The 20,131-nt window shown below is 48.1% G+C and overlaps 2 protein-coding genes across 2 annotated transcripts; one reads left to right on the plus strand and one right to left on the minus strand.

The window, feature by feature from the left end:
* The first annotated feature begins 722 nt into the window (after positions 1–722).
* LOC141817608 (uncharacterized) lies at positions 723–2,792 on the plus strand. The gene has a single exon (XM_074705241.1). It carries the CDS (start codon positions 723–725, stop codon positions 2,790–2,792), a length of 2,070 nt encoding a protein of 689 aa, XP_074561342.1.
* Positions 2,793–18,944: 16,152 nt separating this feature from the next.
* Positions 18,945–19,949, minus strand: LOC141817609 (F-box/kelch-repeat protein At1g80440-like). The gene has a single exon (XM_074705242.1). The coding sequence runs from the start codon at positions 19,947–19,949 to the stop codon at positions 18,945–18,947; it is 1,005 nt and encodes a 334-aa protein (XP_074561343.1).
* Between the last annotated feature and the right edge of the window lie 182 nt (positions 19,950–20,131).

Consider the following 20,131-nt stretch of genomic DNA (forward strand, 5'->3'; position numbering starts at 1 on the left):
AGATTTGAACAAGGCATGTCCAAAAGACTGTTATCCCCTCTCCCGGATTGATCAATTAGTGGATTCAACAGCTGGGTGTGAATTTATTTGTATGTTAGATGCCTACCAGGGATACCACCAGATCCCTCTCTCTGTAAATGACCAAGACAAGGTCAGTTTCATAACAGCAGACGGAACTTTTTGTTATACTGTGATGCCCTTTGGTCTCAAGAATGCAGGAGCCACCTATCAACGCTTGATGGACAAAGTCTTCCAGCATCAACAAGGCCATAATATTGAGGTCTATGTGGATGACATATTAATCAAGACCAGCAGAGGGGAAACACTCATAGTAGATATAGACGAGACTTGTTGCACCCTTCGCCAATTTGGGCTTAAGTTGAATCCTGCCAAATGCCTCTTTGACGTCCGGGTGGGCAAGTTCCTAGGATACATAGTAACTGAACGAGGCATTGAAGCCAACCCAGAAAAGATTAAGGCACTGTCCGAGATGGCTCCTCCCCGGAATTTGCGAGAAGCTCAAAGACTAGTCGGACGCATCACGGCCCTATCCAGATTTATCTCACGATCGGCTGAGCGCAGTCTACCCTTTTTTAAAATCCTAAGGAAAGCTCAGAAGTTTGAGTGGAACGAAGCTTGTGATAAAGCCTTTGCAGATTTAAAGACCTATCTAATGCAATTACCCCGACTAGCCAAGCCATCCCCCGGGGGAACCACTGTACATGTATCTCTCCACCACCGACTCGGTCGCCAGCTCGGTACTGGTCAAAGAAGAAGGGACGGTTCAGCACCCCATATACTTCACCAGTCACCTGTTGAAAGATGCTGAGACCCGATACTCCAACCTGGAGAAATTAGCTTGGATCCTGGTTCTCTCTACCCGACGCCTCCGTCCCTACTTCTTGTCGCATCCTGTCATTGTATATACTAACAGCAATTTAGGTCGAGTCCTTACTCAACCAGAAGTGTCGGGCCGATTGATCAAATGGACCGTTGAATTGGGAGAATACGATATCCAGTACCAGCCACGTACAGCCATCAAAGCCCAGGCCTTGGCAGATTTCCTTGCCAAATTATCTGTACCAGAACCAGAGGAAACTTGGTGGCTATATGTGGATGGTTCGGCTACCAAGCAAGGCAGCGGAGTGGGTGTAGTGTTGATCTCTCCCCGGGAGGAGATCATCCAGTTATCTATCCGCCTCAGTTTCAAAGCAACTAACAACGAAGCCGAATATGAAGCCTTACTAGCTGGCTTCCAGGCTGCTCGGCGGGTAGGTGCCACTCGACTACAGGTCCATTCTGATTCTCAGCTAGTGGCACAACAAGTCGAAGGGAACTTCGAGGTCAAGAATGACCGCCTCAAGAGATATGCTGAAGTTGTTGCCAAAATGAAAACTACTTTTATGGAAGTAACCCTCCATAAAATCCCCCGGGCCGAAAACAACAAGGCAGATGGATTAGCCAAAATGGCCAGTTCCCTTTCCGACTGGTCGGAGGAGGGACTAGCTACTCAGGTGGCTTTCGTCGCCCAGATTGAGCAGACAACAGTCGTTACCGAGCCCGCCGACTGGAGAACTCCCCTACTCGCCTTTCTCCTAAAGGGTGAGGTCCCGAGTGATCCTGACCAGGCCCGCCTCCTGAGAAGAAGGGCTACCCGCTTCACTCTTGTGGGGGAACAATTATACAAAAGGGCTTTCTCCCGGCCATTATTGAAGTGCTTGGGGCCAGAAGATGCTGAGTACGTTATGAAAGAAGTACACCAAGGCTGCTGCGGCAACCATCTCGGAGGCAGGTCACTGGCTCGGAAGTTACTCTTGGCTGGATATTTCTGGCCAACTCTACAAGCTGATGCTGCTCAGATGGTCGCTACCTGTTTGCACTGTCAGAGACACCAACACTTCTCCCATCAACCCACGGAGCTTCTCCGAGCTGCAACTACCTCTTGCCTGTTTGATCAATGGGGTATGGATATAGTGGGGCCTTTCCCTCCCGGACCACAACAAAAGAAATTCCTGCTGGTGGCTGTCGACTACTTTTCAAAATGGATTGAAGCCGAAGCGTTGGCCAAGATAACTGAAGCTGCTGTCATGAAATTTCTCTGGAAAAACCTTGTATGTCGATATGGCATCCCGCATCGGCTTATCTCAGACAATGGAAGGCAATTTCAAGGCAAGAAGATACAGGCATGGTGTAAGGGGCTGGGAATCCAACAAGTGTTCACCTCGGTAGCTTACCCCCAGGGTAATGGTCAAGCTGAAGTCGCTAATCGGAAAATTCTAAGAGGCTTGAAGACCAAGCTGGACCATGAGGGTGGTAGCTGGGTAGATGAATTACCTTGCGTGCTGTGGGCCTACCGGACTACTCCCCGAGAAAGTACAGGTATGACTCCATTTCACTTAGTGTATGGCGGAGAGGCGGTTGTCCCCGTCGAAGTGGGGTTGGAATCGACCCGGAGGCAATTCTATGACGAAGATAATGAAGGCCGGAGGCTCATGGAATTAGATCTTGTTACTGAAGAGCGGGAGAAGGCTGCCACCCGGCTCACAGCCTACCGACAAAGGATGTGCCGCACTTACAACAGGCGAGTCATTCCCCGCTCATTCCAGGTCGGTGACTTCGTATGGAAGAAAGTCAAGCTGGTGGGCGACATGAGCAAGCTAGAGCCCCCATGGGACGGTCCATACCGGGTAGTCAAGAAGACGCACTCAGGAGCCTACTATTTGATCGACTCCGACGGCAAAGCATTGACTAGACCATGGAATGCCACTCATCTCCGACCGTATCGAGTTTGAAGACGTTGCATGTAACTTCCTTTGTGTGTAAACTTGTCAGTTAATGTGATACTTTATCAGGCCCAGCTCCGGTGGCTGCTCCCCTTCGCGCTCTTAAGTGGGACTCAACCTCCTCCGACTCGGGCATAGTCGGAGTCGAGCTCTATTCGCGCCCTTAAGTGGGACTCAACCTCCTCCGACTCGGGCATAGTCGGAGTCGAGCTCTATTCGCGCCCTTAAGTGGGACTCAACCTCCTCCGACTCGGGCATAGTCGGAGTCGAGCTCTATTCGCGCCCTTAAGTGGGACTCAACCTCCTCCGACTCGGGCATAGTCGGAGTCGAGCTCTATTCGCGCCCTTAAGTGGGACTCAACCTCCTCCGACTCGGACATAGTCGGAGTCGAGCTCTATTTGCGCCTTTAAATAGGATTCAATCTCTCCCAGCTCGGTCAAAGGCGGGGTCGAGTTCTTATGCCACCTTTAAGCGGGGCTCCAATTTTTACAATACGAGTACATTCCTAGTGGAGTTTTTGTAAAACCCTCGAGTCGTAGGGCGGGTTTCCCTCCTCCACAGGAGATCTGTGCAAAGACCCCCGACGTACGACATTCAGTCCTGGCAACTACAAATATGCATAGACAAACAGTTCCCTATATTACAAAAAAGTAGACAAACAGTTCCCTATATTACAAAAAAGTAGGCAAACGGTTCCCCGTATTACAAAAAGTAACGGATAAGTTGTCTCGACCCTTCATTTGCCCTTCCCTTGCGACTCCGGCAGTTTGCCTTGTTTATCCTCCTTGGGTAGATCAGCCCATACTTTCTGAATATTCATGAACTTCAAAGAAGTACCCGGCGGGAGCAGACCGGATTGACATATCTGCTTTATAGCTCCTTCCCAACCATACTTGAGCATAGCAGCTGTTTTCTTCTTATACTCATCCTTATATTTCTTTGAGTTTAACCACTTGTCCTTGGCAATTTCGATCTGCTCCTTCTAGTCAACTTTATAAGCTGCGAGTTCATTTCGGGTCTCAGCTAACAAGTCCTCCAGAACCTTCTGCGATTCGATGAGAGCGGTGACTTGTTCTGAACTCTCTGGCACTTCGCTTGCGGGTTGTGGTGAAGGCATTATCGCTCCTCGCGCTGGCTCGGCCTTTAACGTCACAAATTGCTTCTTCCAGCTGGCCGATTCTGCCCTAGAAGCTACGAGTTGCCTCTTCAAGTCGGACGTCTCTGCCGTCAGATCTGCTATTTGCTTCTTCATAGCGGCACCACCCCTTGTCTGGTCTTTCGAGGACCCTGTAGTAGATTTGGCTGATTTGGCCAGTTCTGCTTCCAGCTCGGTGATCCGTTGTTTGGCCGCCGCTAATTCTTCCTTTTGCTGGTCTAGGTCCCTCTCAGCTTTGTCCAGCAGAAGAGCCTGTCTGGTAATCGTATCAGCTTTTGTATTGTCTTCATCTAAGAGCTCCTGAGCATAAGAGCGGCTTTCATGTAAATTCTCTTCCAGCCGTTGCATGCTCTCTTCCGCCAAACAGAGTTGAGCCCGTGATCGGTCCGCTTCTTTGTCATACTCCTCAGCCATTGCGCGCGCCTCTCTCAATTCTCGGCATAGAGCTCGTTCTTGGACCCTCAAATTAGTCGCCTCTATATCTTGGGTGAGAACTTGTTCCCGCGATTCAGGAAGGCGACTTTGGACATCCAGAAGTTGTGACCAAGCCTACCCAACCAAATTCAGTGGTGAGAATCGGGGACTAGAAGCTTGAACGACTGCTTAAGGGACAAACCTTACCTGCATCATGTTGTATCCACTCCTGCATAGCAATTCTGGGGCGGATATCAAGGAGTACTGTTGTGGACCACGTAATGCCCTGATCTGCCCTTCTATATGCCATACCTCCTCCCAACTGAAGGGAGTCGCAGGAGGCAGATAATTCACTCTCCGCGAAGGGCCGGCTGAGGAAGTCCCTGCTACCGCCTCGGATGGACGACTGGCAGGTCCAGTCGGATTCGCCAAATTCCCTTGCGCCTCTTCTCCTGTACCGGGAACTGAAATAGTTGATGGCGCCGCCCCGGCCTCTACCGCGTCTGTTTGTGATGCTGGAAACGGCCATAACCTCAGCCGATGAGGGACGAGATTCGACTGGTTCGGCAGAGCAAGATGTTCCCTTGTTAGTCGGTTCCGTCGAAGAGGGGATGTACTCCAACAACCTCACCCATCATTTGCTCAAAAACCCCAAGTACAAGAATATCCACCTCTATTGGTTGGACGAAGGGCGCCTCGACCTCGCCTTCGGGACAGCACTTTCCAGAGCTGCAGTCACTATGGTTTCCACCAACTCGAGCACCACCATGGTCGACTTGCCATGTATGCCGGCCGCTATGCCCTCCGAATCCACCACAGGCGCGCTCCAGTCTTCCGCTATAGGAACTGAGCTGATAATTTCTGCCGCTGGTGAAGGCACGAGGGGCCGGCCGTGACCGTCAGGTCGATGATATCATCGACAACAAACAAGTGTTGGCTCCTCCGTAGCCAGGTGCTGAAGAGATGGAGATGGCTCAAGTATTGGCTCCTGTCAGATTGTCAACATGAACGGACTCCGAAGGAGACGTAGTGACCTCCGCAGGAGTGCCTTCTGTCTCTGCCTGATGAGCCTCATTGGGAAAAGCCACTCTTGCCTTCTTTGGCGAGGGTTCTTTCTCTCGGGAATGGGGAAGGAGATCGTTTCCTGGAAAGGCAAGGGGAAGTGGACTCCGTGACTGGATGCTGGGTGCCTGAGCGACTGCCAACGGCCGTGGATGTAGTAGAGGTTGTGGGCGTCACCAACGTTTTAAAGCGGGCTATGTCCCACTTCAGGAATTGGTTCTTAGAGGAAGTTCCAAATGTCTTCTGCAAGATGAGAAGACGATAGCAACTGCCAACGGCCGTGGATAAGCTCCCCTCAGTAGAGGTTGTGGGCGTCACCAAAAGCGGGCCATGTCCCACTTCAAGAATTGTTCTTGGAGGAAGTCATCCAAATGTCTTCTGCAAGATGAGAAGACGATAGCAAATCAGCCATTATAAATACACGTGCGCCAATCTCAAAATCGTACCCAGTGGCTGAGTAAGCTCCACCGATATTGGACTCAGACCTGCTCTGTACAATAATCCCTCTTCCCTCACTAAAGAACCAACGTCGAACTTCAGTCCTCCCAACCGCTCAGCCGCTCTCAAAAAAGATGGTTGATTTCGGTAATCCCCTAGAGCTGGGCTGACTCGGGAATTCGCATTGCCAGTCGGCGGTATAAAAGAGGGGGAGAGGGGGGCGCACGAAGAAAAACATATCCTTCCAGCCTCGTAGAGATGAAGGGTAACCATCCAAAAAGTTGAATCCAACTCGAGCGGTAAAGTAGAAGACCCCTTCTTCTTTCCTCTTGAGGAAGAAGAAGTGATGGAACATAATGGGGGTTAAGGGTATCTCATAAACCTTAAACACTAAACAGGCAACGCATACAAGACGAAAAAGAGTTGGGTGCTAACTGATTTAAAGGAACCCCAAAGTATTTAGCTATGTCCTCAAAGAATTCTGGAACCGGAAACCTAAGTCCCTCCCTCTAGCTGTGCTAAGAAGAAAGTCCGATATCCAGGAGGTGGATGACATGGGTGATGGTGACACTTAGGGATTTTAATCTTAAAGGTGCGGGGCACCTTATACCTAGACCTGAGTTCGTGACCCTGCCCTCCTTCGTCGAACGAAGAAACTAAAGACTCATACCAGACTCCTGACTCAGACAACGACATGCTAATGGATCCCTAAGAACTCAGACAGAGAAGGAGAGGGAAGGGACGAAAGAGCGCTTATTTAGACGGCCACTGAGGACACTCACCCGTATACGCGCGAAAGAAAAGGGAAGACCGACAAGCACGAAGTAGGGAAATCCTCGGCAGGATGGAACAGAAGTCTGACGTCCAGAAGAGCAACGGGTAGTGTCCAAAACCCTACAGTGCGAGGGTTTAATACCCTCCGCACGACACATGTACTGAGTGCAACAACCACCGTCCGATCATCGCGATTTTCGGGGTTGATCTGTACATCATATCGCACCGCCTCGATGCTCGCGTTTTGCATTAAATGCATTCCTCGGAAAAGGATCGCACGCACTCATGCCGCCATACCGTGCCAAGAGTTCGACCTCTACATGTGCGGCACGTGGCATTTCCCCCTCTTCAGAACGCGGAGACCTCCCTTGACCTAAACGGTTCGCCCTAATTCGCGCCGAAGGGGCAGGAGGGGAAATACCATGACACGAGACACAACAAACCAACAAGACTCTACCAAGGCAGAGAACAAGGAACGACACAGAAGCAAACAAAGCCATTACACCAACTTTGTTCAAGTGACACAGACGACAAGCAGAAATACAACACAAAATAAAGCAAAATACATCATAGAACAGGAGATCAGGGGCTGTGGCCGCTAGAGTGGGTGGGTTCGGCTTCGTCCGCCCTAGGAATGTGTCGCAAAGTCTCGATCCCAGCGCGAGTTCTACGGAAGTCCCTCTCCAAAGCCAGGGCTTTCGCCCAAGTCTCCTTGGCGGAATCCTTGACCTCCCTACCTCCTCCTCCGCCTCTCGGAGGGCGTCGATGGCGAACGTGGCCGTCCTCTCAGCTGTAGCCCAGCTTCGGCTCATCTGCAAGCACCGTGCCTCTGTGTTCTCCTGGTCAGATTTCAGTTGGTTCGCTTCTGCTTCATAGTAGGCTGCCTTCCGAGCCCACGCCTCGGCCGCTTGTGCAACCGCCTGTAGCTCTTTTTGTAGTTTTTGCACTTGTTGTTCAGGAGTTAGGGGATCCATGCTATCGAGACGGCAGCTGGCAACGGAAGCTTAAGGGTAGGGAAAGGCACTATTCGCCGAAAACCCTCCCATACTTATATATATAGGCTGCCAACGAAGAGAAGCGAACCCCCTGCTGCACGCTCCCCTAACACCGTAAGGTCTTGTCCATAGGGTGCAGATGACGAGGAGCCCTCTTCAGATTGGGGGGCCATCCCCCTATTAAACAAAGGTCAACACTGTCTGGACGGAGACACGAGAACCAATAACCGCAATAAAGGTGATACGGCAGTCTCCGTCAACATCCTTGACTAGGCCCCGCCCTAGCTAGGGGCCTATGCCCCGAAGCGTCATTTCAACCGACACCCCTCAATCCCGACTACAATCCCTAGTCGGAAGATTTAAAGCCCGACTATAGTCTCCAGTCGGAAGATTTAAATCCCGACTACAGTCTCCAGTCGGAAGTTTTAAATCCCGACTGCAGTCCCCAGTCAGACGCTTTAAACCCAGGCTACAGTCTCCAGTCGTGATAGAGGGTCACCCACTCCGCAGTGCTAACTCGCGCCAACGCATTGCGTCAGGGGCCCGGACCTCACGTGCACGACAGGGGGCGCCTTCTTCCTCTTCGAGCGTCAAGGCATCCCCTAATCTAAGTAAATAGCCCCCACCTACGACGAATAGCTATTAGGTTAAGTATAGACTCAGACTTCCGGCCTATAGGTTATAGTCATTCATGCTATGGCAAAACAGAACTCGAAAATAAGCATTGAAGATGCGAGTGACAGTTTGAGTAGTCACAGATCAACACGAGGACAATATGAAGGGAACAACAAAAGAGAGGAGTCCTAACATCTTATTCATTCAGGTTCCAAAGATAGCAAACCATAATACATCGGTGCACCAAGTGAGAAGCGACATCACACCAAAGGAGAAGCGACATCACACCAAGTGAGAAGCAACATCACACCCGGTGAGAAGCGACATCACACGAGGCAGGAAAACAGAAATAAAAAGCAAATGGGACATCAGGATCTATGGTCACTCAAGTGAGGAGGTTCGACCCCATCTGCCCTATGGGTGTCTTGCGAAGCCTCAAGCCCAGAATGAGCTCTCTGGAAGTCTCTCACCGCGGCCCTGGCTCTCACCAAAGCCTCCTTGACGGAGTCCTCAACACCCCTCATCTCCTCTTCCGCCTCTTCAAAGGCGTCGAGGGCAAACTTGGCCGCCCTTTCAGCGGCGGCTCATCTTTGGCTCGTTTGTAGACACCGTGCCCGTTGGCGAGCTGCATTTCTTGCCCATGCTGCGACTCTTTGTGTGGTCTCCTGCAGCTCCTCCCGCAGTTGCTGAGCTTGTTGCTCCAAGGTCGGAGGATCCATGCTGGTGGCACCCAGGGGAGCGGACTTGAAGGCAAAGACAGACACCTCTAGTTGGACACCCCTTGCTATCTATACGTATATATATATATATATAGCCCCAGGACAAGATAAACCGCACCGCTGTGGTACATCCCCCGATAGTCAAAGTAATGATAAGTCTTGTCCCAGGCCTGTAGATAGTGAGAGACCCTACCCCGGACACCAGGCCACCCGCCTATCAGACACCTGTCAGCGTCGCTGATAAAGGGAGACACAAAAATCGATAAATCACAGCAGATTACTGTACACTAGCTCCAGTCGAAGTCCGTTAACTCCGACTATCCTCCCCAGTCGGTGTTCATTATTGCCGATTTCTGCCTCCACTCGGATCTTATCGGTCCCGGCTCTCACATCCAGTCGGAGTCTACTAATTCCGGTCCCTGCTGGTTATCTCCTCAACTTCGACTCATATTTCGGGAGAAAACTACCCCACTCCTTTCCCCTTTTTCTCGCAGATAGGCGCTCCTTACGACATTGGAAGCCCGATGTCCCTATGTGGCCGAGATTTGGCTCCTTTCGTGACTCCTTGTTTATCAGGGTCGCCTACCTCACGGTGCGTATCCACACCGTTGCAGCGCATCGAGGACTCAATCCCGTGCGCGCATGACAAGAAGCGTTTTATCCCTTCACGGAAGGGAGACATCCTCCATCCTAAGTTGATAACCCCGATCCACAATGAATTGCTATCAAGATGAATACCAGTAGGAAGTTCTAATCTCCCCACCCAAGGCCTCCAATCCGTGCCCAAATAGGACTTCAAAATAGCGAGCTGGACCACTATGAGTCAACGGAAGGGAAAATGACAAATGGGAGATAAAAGTGAGAGACCATCACATCTTGATCATCCAACTTCTTAAACCAGCAAGGCAAAACACAACATCACATCCAAGAAAATACATTAATAAACGAGAAAAATCAAGGGCTATGGCCACCCGAGTAAGAGGGGTCTGCCTCATCCGCCCTCGGAGCGCCCCGCAGGGTCTCAAAAACTCGGAACGGGCCTTCTGAAGTTGCTTCTCTAAGGCCCTTGCCTTCGCCCAGGCATACCTAGTGGAATCCTTAATGTCTCTCGCCTCCCTTTCAGCGTCTTGAAGAGCGTGGATTGCGAAAGTGGCGGCCCTCTCAGCTTCTGCTGGGCCAGTTGGCGCGGCCGGTGCTTCGTGGTTCCTCCTATTAATCCTTAGCTGGTCCACTTCCGCCCGATAGCGGATTTCCTGCTGGGCCCATGTCTCCGCCACCTTGGTGGCCTCTTCCAGTTCCCGTTGCAGTTGTCGTAGCTGCTGCGCGGAGCGTTGGGGGTCCATGTTATAAAGGACTGATGAACCAGCGCGGCAAGGAGAAAAGGGGAGAGGGAAGAAGAACAACCTATGTCTAACATTCAAGGTACCCGCATATATATATATAGCCCATGAGCTAGGATATAAGCAGCGTTGAGAAAGACCAGCAGTCTACGGCTCATTTGTCGATAATCAGGGCAGAGAGAGGTCTTGTCCAACACGCACGGAGGCCGAGGGGTCTGGCCAAAAGAGAAGAGCTGTCTTTCGGTGGAGTACACAATGCTACTATTTAAGGGTAGACCTGGAATTCAGGCAGTACTACCCTACGATAACTCCTTTTATAAATAGTAGGGGTGACAGGATGGCCTTTCATCAGCAGCCCGGATAAGTCCCATCCAAGTCAGAGCTTATTGATCCTGATTACTCTCTCCCAGTCGGGTATTGACGACTCCGGCTACCATACCCAGTCGGGGATTGATGATTCTGACTAGTACCCCCAGACGGGCATTAGTAATTACGACTACCACCCCTAGTCGGACTACACTGCTGCTGACTCCCTTGCCAAGTCAGAATCGATGGGCCCCGAATCTCACTTCTATCTAGAATTCTTTGCTCTTTAAACTCGCCAAACCCTCTCTATCATATTTTGCATAGAAGTCAGTTGCGCCGTGTTCCAGTTGCAAATTGGTAGTTGGATCCACTAATGAATTCAATAGTTTAAGCTTAGATATGAGGAGATTTTTAATGTCACACCACTAATCGGAAGTCAACTACGTCATACACTTATAAAAAGCATTTTCATTATGTACATAAATACCCACCGGGTAGTGCCGGAACTTCCCATACACTCACCCCTTCCTCTCCTCCTCCGGCAATTCTGCCCACACTCTGTCTATATCTAAGAATTTTAGGCTGGTGCCCGGAGGGAAGAACTCGGCTTCATGAACTTGAGTGAGCGCCCCTTCGAAGCCTCGTTGCAACATGATGGCTGTCTTCTTCTGAAATTCCTCTTGATATTCTGTCGATCGGAGCCAGGCTTCTCGCTTCGCCTGAGCTCGTGTCTCTTCTACCATCTGGTAGGCCTGAAATTCTGCCTGGATCATTTCTAATTCGCCTTTGAGTCTGCGCTGTTCTTCCATGGCGACCTCGGCCTGCCTCTTAAAATTAGCCGATTGCGCACGTTCATGCGTTAAGGCAGATTCAGAGAGGGTTAATCTCTCCATAACATTGCCCAAGTCAGCTTTCATTTGGTTAAGCTCCTCTGCTTGAAGCTGCCTCTGTTGTTCTAGTGTGGCCACCTGCTCCGTCAGCGGGGTAATCTTCTCTCGATACTCTCAGAGGCTTGAGCGGAGCTGATCGATTTCCTCTTGTTGCTGGGTCACCTCCGCCCATGCCCCTTCAACGGCAAGTGCCGACTGGAGCTTTTGATCTTGGAGTTGCTCTCGCAATAGCTGCCTTTCTTGATGAACACAGGGTAGCCGAGTGTGCAGCTCCAAATATGTAACCCAGGTCTCGAGAAATCCATCGTTAACCTTATTGCTCATCTCTATATAGTCCACATTGCCGGAGGTATCCGAACCTTTTAAAGCTTTGACCTGGTTCAGGATGTCAGAGATTTTTTATCTTTGGGTCGTTGAGAGCCTCTCCGTGGCCCCTCGCCATCTCCCCCTCTGCGAGGTGCCACCCCAATCAAAAGAAGTCGGGAAAGGGCCGGCCCCCGTGGGCGTCCGCGCCCCTAGTGTCCTCTAAGCGTTCTGGCAACGTGGAAGGCGTGGTGGTTGGAATTTCTATGGGGGTCGTGTCTGGAGTCGCCTCCCTAGTGGACTCCCTCGCTCCAATCAATTTTGGTGTGGTGGTGGGCTCCAACCCTGTAGTCGCCCCCGGGAACTCTTCCCGGGCCACCGACACCGTGCAGCCGTTGACTGGAGTTGTCTGAAGATGCTTCACCAGCCGACGTTTCTTCTTCTTCTTGCCCTCCTCCTGCGCCGTAATTTCCCACTGTTCTCTCTCCGAGGAGGCCATCAACGGCTCTGATAACTACTTGGGCCTGCTTTGCTAGGTGAGGGGCGTCGTTCTGTCCTCTTGCCCCGAACTACTGCCTTGTCCCGATTGGCCGCTTGAGGGCTCCGTGGCGCAGCACCTCTCCGCCCAAGTGCTTCAGGAACGGATGGATCACTCTCTCTTTGCCGGCTGGTCCTAGTCGCAGACGATGTCGCAAGTGGGATCGTGTTATCGAAGTACGTATGATCCCACGCCAGAAATTGATTCTTAGATGCTGACATCCAAACCTTATCTACATACAAGTAACAAGGTTTAAGTTAGTCCTTAAGGGGGCCAAAATACAGCTAAACCTTACCTAGTGGTTGAGATAGCTCCCTAGCCACCGGACTTAATCGATGAAGATGCAGGAGTCCCTCCTCACTGATTAACTTATCCACGTTAAACTTCAACTTTTGTATCTGTTGATACGCCATCTTGTACACCTCATCCTCCTGGTAGTTGTTGAGGCGAGGAGCCCGCGGGAGAAGGAATTGCCAATTCCTGGGAAAAGGGGGGCAAGTAGGAAACTTGATATAGAAAAATCTAGACTTCCACCCCTTATGTGAAGACGGGTAATCGTCCAAGAAGGAACACCCGGATCTAGCACTGAAAAAGAAAACTCCTTCTTCCATCCGTTTGGGAAAAAAGAAGGAGTGAAAAAATTTGGAGGTCAAAGGTATAGCGTGAAGCTGGAAAACTAAAACTACCCCACACAGAAGGCGGAACGAGTTAGGGGCTAATTGATTTAATGGAAGGTGAAAGTATGAACAAACTTGGGAGAAAAACTCCGGAATCGGGAATCTCAAACCCCCTTATAATTGTCCCTGAAAGAAGGTCAAATAATCAGGAGGAGGAAGATGGGGACGTTGGCCTCGCTCTGGAACCATAATCTCATAGTCAACAGGGATCTCGTAGTCTAGGCGGATCCCTGTGCGCGATTCCGCAGTAAAAGTGGAGTGAATCACTTCATACCACGGAGCCTCTCCCAACTCAGCATCCATCTCTCCTATAGCTAACATATAGTTCTCCTAGGTTCGGGAGGAAAGAAAGGTCAAGGCAATGACAGGAGGGGAGGAGAACGAACTTACGTGAGGCCGAAGGACGAGCGAGGCGGGAAGGCGGCGGCGAAAAACCCTAACAGAGAAAAGGAGGAGTCGTCGGAGAAAAAGTTGTGGACAATGACGTGATTTTTGAGCTTCTGTCTTATATATTCTCACCGTGTCGCATGATCCTATGCCGCCGCCCGGTTGATAGCCTGCAATAGGCGGGATGGCGTATGAGCCGTTGGATCGTCGCAATTCTCCGCAAATCCCTTCCTTAAAGTCTCGCTCCATACTTATCATTATGGTCCTCGGGAAAAGCAGCGGCGTCCACGCGCCAAGCGGTGCACGTCTTTTCACAAGGAATTTGAACCGCCCCGACGAGGAAAACGCGAGAAGGGGAATTCTCTTCCCCATCTTTATGGCGGGTGTTACCTATGAGGTGTTAGTGATCACCCTCGAATTCAACACGATGGTCTAGTCAGTCAGACTTCCGCCTCCTTCGACTAGACTTGTGGGGATGCATGTGTTACGGGGGTTAGAAAAGCTGATCCGAAGAGGGAACGCACGGCTCACCTGGGTCCAAGGGGCCCGCCTGGGTCTCGTATAGGTGTAGAACCCGAATGGACGCACCAGACACCCCCTTGAACAGGGGCCTTATGAACGGAACCCTTCGAACCCGACTACGCGGTCCAGTCGGAACCCCTCGAACCCGACTATACATTCCAGTCGGAATATCTCAGTCCTGACTCTCGTCCCTAGTCGAGGTTCGCCAATCCCGATTCTTACTTCCTTTCGGGTTATCTAGTCCCTACTCCTCTAGCCTACCGTCGATGAACTCAAGTGCCCTGGCAGACCTATCACATCAGCAGGGGCGCGTGCCTCCCTCACAGGTATCTCACCTCGCAATACGTCAGGCTGCTACACTGCCCCTGGACAACCTGATGTGACCCCTTATTAAATGCGCACGGAGATAAGACATTCCCTTTATCTCTGACAAGCCACACCTCCTGACCGATGTGACACATTCCATATCATCGACGAGACAAGACCACTCCCTCACTACATAAGATAATCTTCCCCGGGAAAACGAGGTATGCGAAAGAACAATCTCCTCACCATTTTTTCTTAGGTTCTTGGGTGGGCACTAACTTAAGCTTCGGAGTGGTCGCGCCAGGGCATGCCCCTGGCCTTCCCTCTAAACTGGTGCTTGTAGTCGCAGGATCAAAGAAGAGACGGGCCTCCTTCTCGAGTCAAGGTGCTGAACAGTGGGCGAAAAGCTTCCAGAACGAATCTCAACAGGAACATCAGCTATGCCTCGGGGGCTTGTATGACTTTATCATACTCTAGTGACATGTGATAACGTGACGTATCAAGGATGACATTCAGCCCAAGCACCAAACTATTTTAGTTTAGCTAATATCATTCGATGAGTTCAGAAAGACATTGTTTAACATTGAAAAAGGCAAGGGTTTAAATATCGGAGATAGTAACATCTCTAATTTTTCATTCCACTAAAATATATCCTATTGTGTGTCATAATTAAAAATCAAATCATGAACACTTGATTAATCTATCAAACTTCTCATCGTTGCACTATCAAATCGGCTTCTATCCGATCCGTTTTTATCAGGTTGGCCTTGTTGGATCAGCCTCCCCTCTGTCGTACGAGGGCAACATATGTCTTCCCTGCGATGCCTTCTCTATAACACAAGCATTCTCTTTAATTAACTCCTTATCACATCAGAGGTCATGCGAAGCTTAGGTTGAGCCCAATCATAAATCAGGTTAGTCAAAATTAACTAGATATGACTCGATCTGAGTTACCTTGTGCTCAGACATCTGGCCCGAGTTGAGTTGTCTCAAGTAATTAGATTGGTGCCAACCTGACTGGAGTGGAGCTAGGAAGGACTGGGTCAATCTGACTCGAGCTCATCATGAGCTAGGATGGTTTGACCTGAGCTATATGTCTCGAATCGGATTGCTTCGAATTCACGTCTCGACTGAATCTCTTCTTAGCAATACAATTCAAAGGTGCATAATTTCAAGTTGGCAGACAAATTTGGACGCTTAATCGATCGTTAACAAATAAAAAAAATTTTGGATGGTTTCTGGACTCGATCGCTAAAGTTGGAAGCTGCACAAAGACTGGACATGGCCTGTGATCTCCGTCGGCATCACCATCTGCCGCCACTTCCACTCCTTCAAAAGGCACGCCGCTCGTCGCTCGCCGCTCGCCGCTCATCCGATTAATTTTAGGGTGCGTTTGATTGGAAGTCATACATGATTACTTTGGTTATCCATCTAAAGTTATCAACCAAAACCTTGTTTGATTTAGGTAATCGATGATTCCCAAGTAATGCTCCATGTTCGACACATCAGCATACGTCAGCAAAGAGGTCATCCAACCCGAAATTGAAAAATCAAAGAAATTTTGATTCCGGGATTATGATAATTTTCTTTACGAAATTACCCTTCAAGTGCGAAACCCCTCGCGAAACCCTCCTCGATTTTTTGTTCGTCCCGTTTGCAGCCCGACGAACATCACGACGCCCCTGCTCCTCCGAACCGCTCGGCAAAACCAAACGCGAGAGGAATGAGCGAAGGCGAGCGCGCTTCGAGATTCGTGCTTGGAGGCCCCCTCCATGGAGGAGCAAGACGGGTCGTGAGGGCGAGGCGAGAGGATCTTGAAGTTATTCGGGGTCAGGATTCTCGGAGGAGAAGCGAGAGGCGAAGGGGAAGGTATAGGCGAGGCGGAGGAGGAGGAGGAGGAAGAGATGGAGGAAGAGTTGATGAGGAAGAGCTCGAGCATGGGCAACCTGGTTTCGTGCAGCGATCCTTGGTCTACAGACCTCATCTCGCGTTCGATTCGATCGAAATGAGTAGTCTTGTGGCAACCTGAACCGAGATCGAGGGCTAAATCGAAGAGCAGAATGCGGAAAACTCAGTGAGTGATCCATGGCTCTCGCTAGCTGCTTCTTTCCTCTACCGCCTCCGCCTCGCGGCGCCTGCTCTCGGGCACATTCTGCTGCCGCGGCTACCGCCACTTCTCCTCCCTCCTCCGGAGCCCTAAATGCGATTCTCAGTTCGAGGATCATCGCTTGCCTCCGTGCCCAAGAGTAATCTCTACCCGTGTCAACTCTCTCGTTTGGAAAATCTTCCTACTTTAATTTGTTGTTATTATTGTTCGATCCTCGTCTCTTGGCTCGAGATTTATGGACATCTGTATGTTATTTTGAATTCTGATAGCCAAACAATGAACATGATGTGTATTCACTAAAATGCATATTCGTGGATTTATATATAGTACTTGTACATATGATAACTATTGGACTGGTTATTTTTTGAGCGACGGCTATGTTTTTGTGCGAATAATTAAAGAAGGATTAAGCCAATATAATTATATTTTTAGTGCTGATACAGCCATGGAAGCTGCCTGTGCTGCTCTAAGCGGTGGTATATCTGTTGTAAGTTACGTTCAGAAGTTGTTTTGCTAGCTCTTTTAAGAAACCTTAGCTTCTGTTAGCATGTTCTAATAGGATTTCTTTTGAATGGCGTAGCTAGAGATTGTGATGTCTACTCCAGCGGTATTGGAGGTTGTTCTTTTGTTCCATCACGTGAGAAAATTTTTTGATTGTTTGTATTTGATTTAAGGTATGCTTGACAATCTTGGTATTCTGTATAGGAGGTAAAAAAGCTTCTGAACCATTACCTTAGGAAATTGTCTTCTGATGGATACTATCAGATACATTTTTGAGAGAACTGCTTTATTATATTTGGAACTTTTGGATTTTCAAGAATGCTCTTGAACAGGAGCATGCTCTGTAGACAAATCATCCCATATGATAGTTTGGTGTTCTTTCTGATCAGCAACCTTAGTAGTTAAAATAGGGGCGGTCTCTTTTATGGGATGGTTCTGTTGAGCATAAGATAGCCAATTGTCATTCTGGGCTTGTCTGACCTGTAACATCATTTTTTAAAAAATATTTAAGAAGAAAACTATCAATATAATTCAGTGTGCATATCTCTGTTCACACTTTGCATTAAAATATATATATATATATATATATATAATATAGTTACTGAAAGATCAAAACTATATTAGATGACACAGCTATAGTAGTACTTTGCATCTTGGATGCATTTTATACTTACCCTGATTTATTAGAGCCTAAGATAATTTAAAATTTTAAAATTTATAATATATATTATATTATTAATATTATAATTAATAATTTAATTTAATTTTAAAAATAATTAAATATCAAATTAATGTAATTGTAAAAAATGATTATAATTGAATTAGGGGTAATATAGTAAATGTTAAAGTAAGTAATGTATACATACAACCTTTAAACAAACAAGGTTTTATCTCATTACCTAGGATTAAACCAAACAACATTAAGTTATGTTTTATTCCCTATAACTTTGGTTATGTGATTACTTAGTAATCACATAACTAAGGTAATCACGGATGACCCCCAACTAAACGCACAGAGATACACTTTTGGTTCGCCTCACAACATAATCCGGCCATACACGCGCCAAATAACTTGTTAGATCTTGTTAATTATTATTATTAGAAATACAAGTAATTAAAACTTGCATAATTTAAAGTTTGGACTCTTAATCACGAACATATTAAAAATAAAATAAAATAACATAACATAATTTCTGGATTATATACCATGGTAATATCAACCCTGCCTCCATCCTATATTCCTAGCTAGATAATTAATTAAGATTGTTAACCCTAAACCTATATAGATTATATACCCAATCACTGACCATTTCATTTATTTTTAAAAAGTTATTTAATAATTAAATTGGAGGAATTAATAATGAGATAAAATCTAGATAAACAAATAATAATAGATATTAAATATGTAATTATCCCTCGAGCAAACAGCGACATTAATCTAGTGGTTCTCAAGCATCCATAATTAGATTTCACGACACATGTAGGATATTTTCCTTTAGTAAAATAACAAATTTAAAAAGTTAACTATAATGGGCGATAAAATTCTTATACTTTTAGATTTATCCTCGTGATCAATAAAAAATCTTCATCGGGTCAAACCGATCGATATTCACCTACAAGGTTGATTGGGTTGAAGAGTTACAAATCTGGATTATCATAAATAAAAAAAAATAAAAAAGTAATTATTAATCATCCATTTATCTGATTTTGTATACTAATTATTTACTAAAAATTTCAATTACTTCAAATTGTATATGCATTAAGAAACTATAATTATTTTAGTTAACTGAATTTATTTTATGCATATATATTTAGGTCTATTTAATTCTTACCAATTATTTAAAAAATAATTATATAACATTATTTAGACATATCACCTTGAATTAAATAATAATAAATTATATGTTATTTCAAGTATAATACATATACTACGTCAATTAAATTCAAGATATTCATAGCATTTGAGGTTTAGCTGACCTACCTCATATGCAGTTTTTTAATTTTTAATTTTTTAATTATTAATATTAGGATGTTATAACAACTGAGCAGACAAATTTGGACTCTTAATCATGAACAAATTAAAAATAAAATAAAATAAAATTGGATTCGGCTAAAGTTGGAAGCTGCGCGAGGACTCGACATAGCCGGTGAACTCCGTCGGCTGCACCACCCCCGCCACTTCCCCTCCTCCAAACTGAACGCCGTTGGCCGTGCCTGCAGAGTGATCTGGAGGTGCGGGCACCTCATATAACCCAAATAGGTTAGCGGAAAACCCCAGCCTCCGCCACCCGCCTACGCCGCCTATGCCCGAGCAGAAACCCACTTCCCCATACCGATGGCGCCATGTGTACACCCTTCCCTCCACCGCCGCCACTTCTGTCGACGGATCGATCAACGCCTCCTCTAGAAGCTTCACCTGCTTCGCCGTCCACCGCCCCTCCGTGACGATGAACGTCTCAAAGGTCCAGTCGTGCAACCCCTGGCCTCCGGCGACGCAGAACGCTCCGTTTACGAAGATCCCTCTGCACACCGCCCGAGGGCGCGCCATGTCCGGCAGCCACACCCACGCGTCCGCCGCCACGTCATAGGCCAGCGCCGACTGCAGTGGCTCCCAGCTGTGCGCGTTCTCTCCCCCGGCCACGTACACCATCCGTGCCTCCGCTGTGACGGCGAACGCGAAGCCGGTCCTCTGTGGGCCCGGCATCGTCGCCCCCCGACGCCGAACGCCAGTCAACAAATTGTACACGTCGACCGTAGTGGCGAACATCCCGTCTCCGCGTAGCATCACCAGCTCGTGCCCCACGGCGACCACCTGCAGGTAGTATCTAGACCAGTTAAAGACGGCGGGCAGCCTGGTCCATACGCCCATGGTCGGACCGATAAAGATGGTCAGGTTGTGGTAGTAAGGTTGAAGATAAAAATTAAATTGACCAAGCGCAACGAGAGGGCGAGCATGGCCGCCGGCGTTCCGGAGGCTGCAGAAAGACGGCGAAGTGATTTCTTGCCTCCATCGCTTACATACACGCCGAGCGCTGGCGAAGTCATGGAAGGGGAGGCGGAGGAGGCATTGCAGAGCCATATCGTCAGGCAATCCTGGTATCAACTCTGCTTCCATAGTAACTAATTAAATTGTTAACTCTAAATCTAAACCTAAACCTGTATTATAAATAACTATCATATTTATTAATATATAAATCCATAATTTAAAAAATCTAAAAGTAAAACAAAACAAACAAAATTAAACGTAATAAAAAACATAAGAATTCTTAGCTTCTGCCTACTCTCATTAATCATAAT

The sequence above is a fragment of the Curcuma longa genome, unplaced genomic scaffold (assembly GCF_044706935.1).
Source record: "Curcuma longa cultivar G26 ecotype Majalengka, Jawa Barat unplaced genomic scaffold, ITB_CL_G26_1.1 contig_21205, whole genome shotgun sequence".
NCBI lineage: Eukaryota > Viridiplantae > Streptophyta > Magnoliopsida > Zingiberales > Zingiberaceae > Curcuma > Curcuma longa.

What these genes read in the sequence shown, in the direction of transcription:
- LOC141817608 (XM_074705241.1), top strand. Translation starts at nt 723, where the DNA reads ATGTATCTCTCCACCACCGACTCGGTCGCCAGCTCGGTACTGGTCAAA.
- LOC141817609 (XM_074705242.1), bottom strand. Translation starts at nt 19,949, where the DNA reads ATGGAAGCAGAGTTGATACCAGGATTGCCTGACGATATGGCTCTGCAA.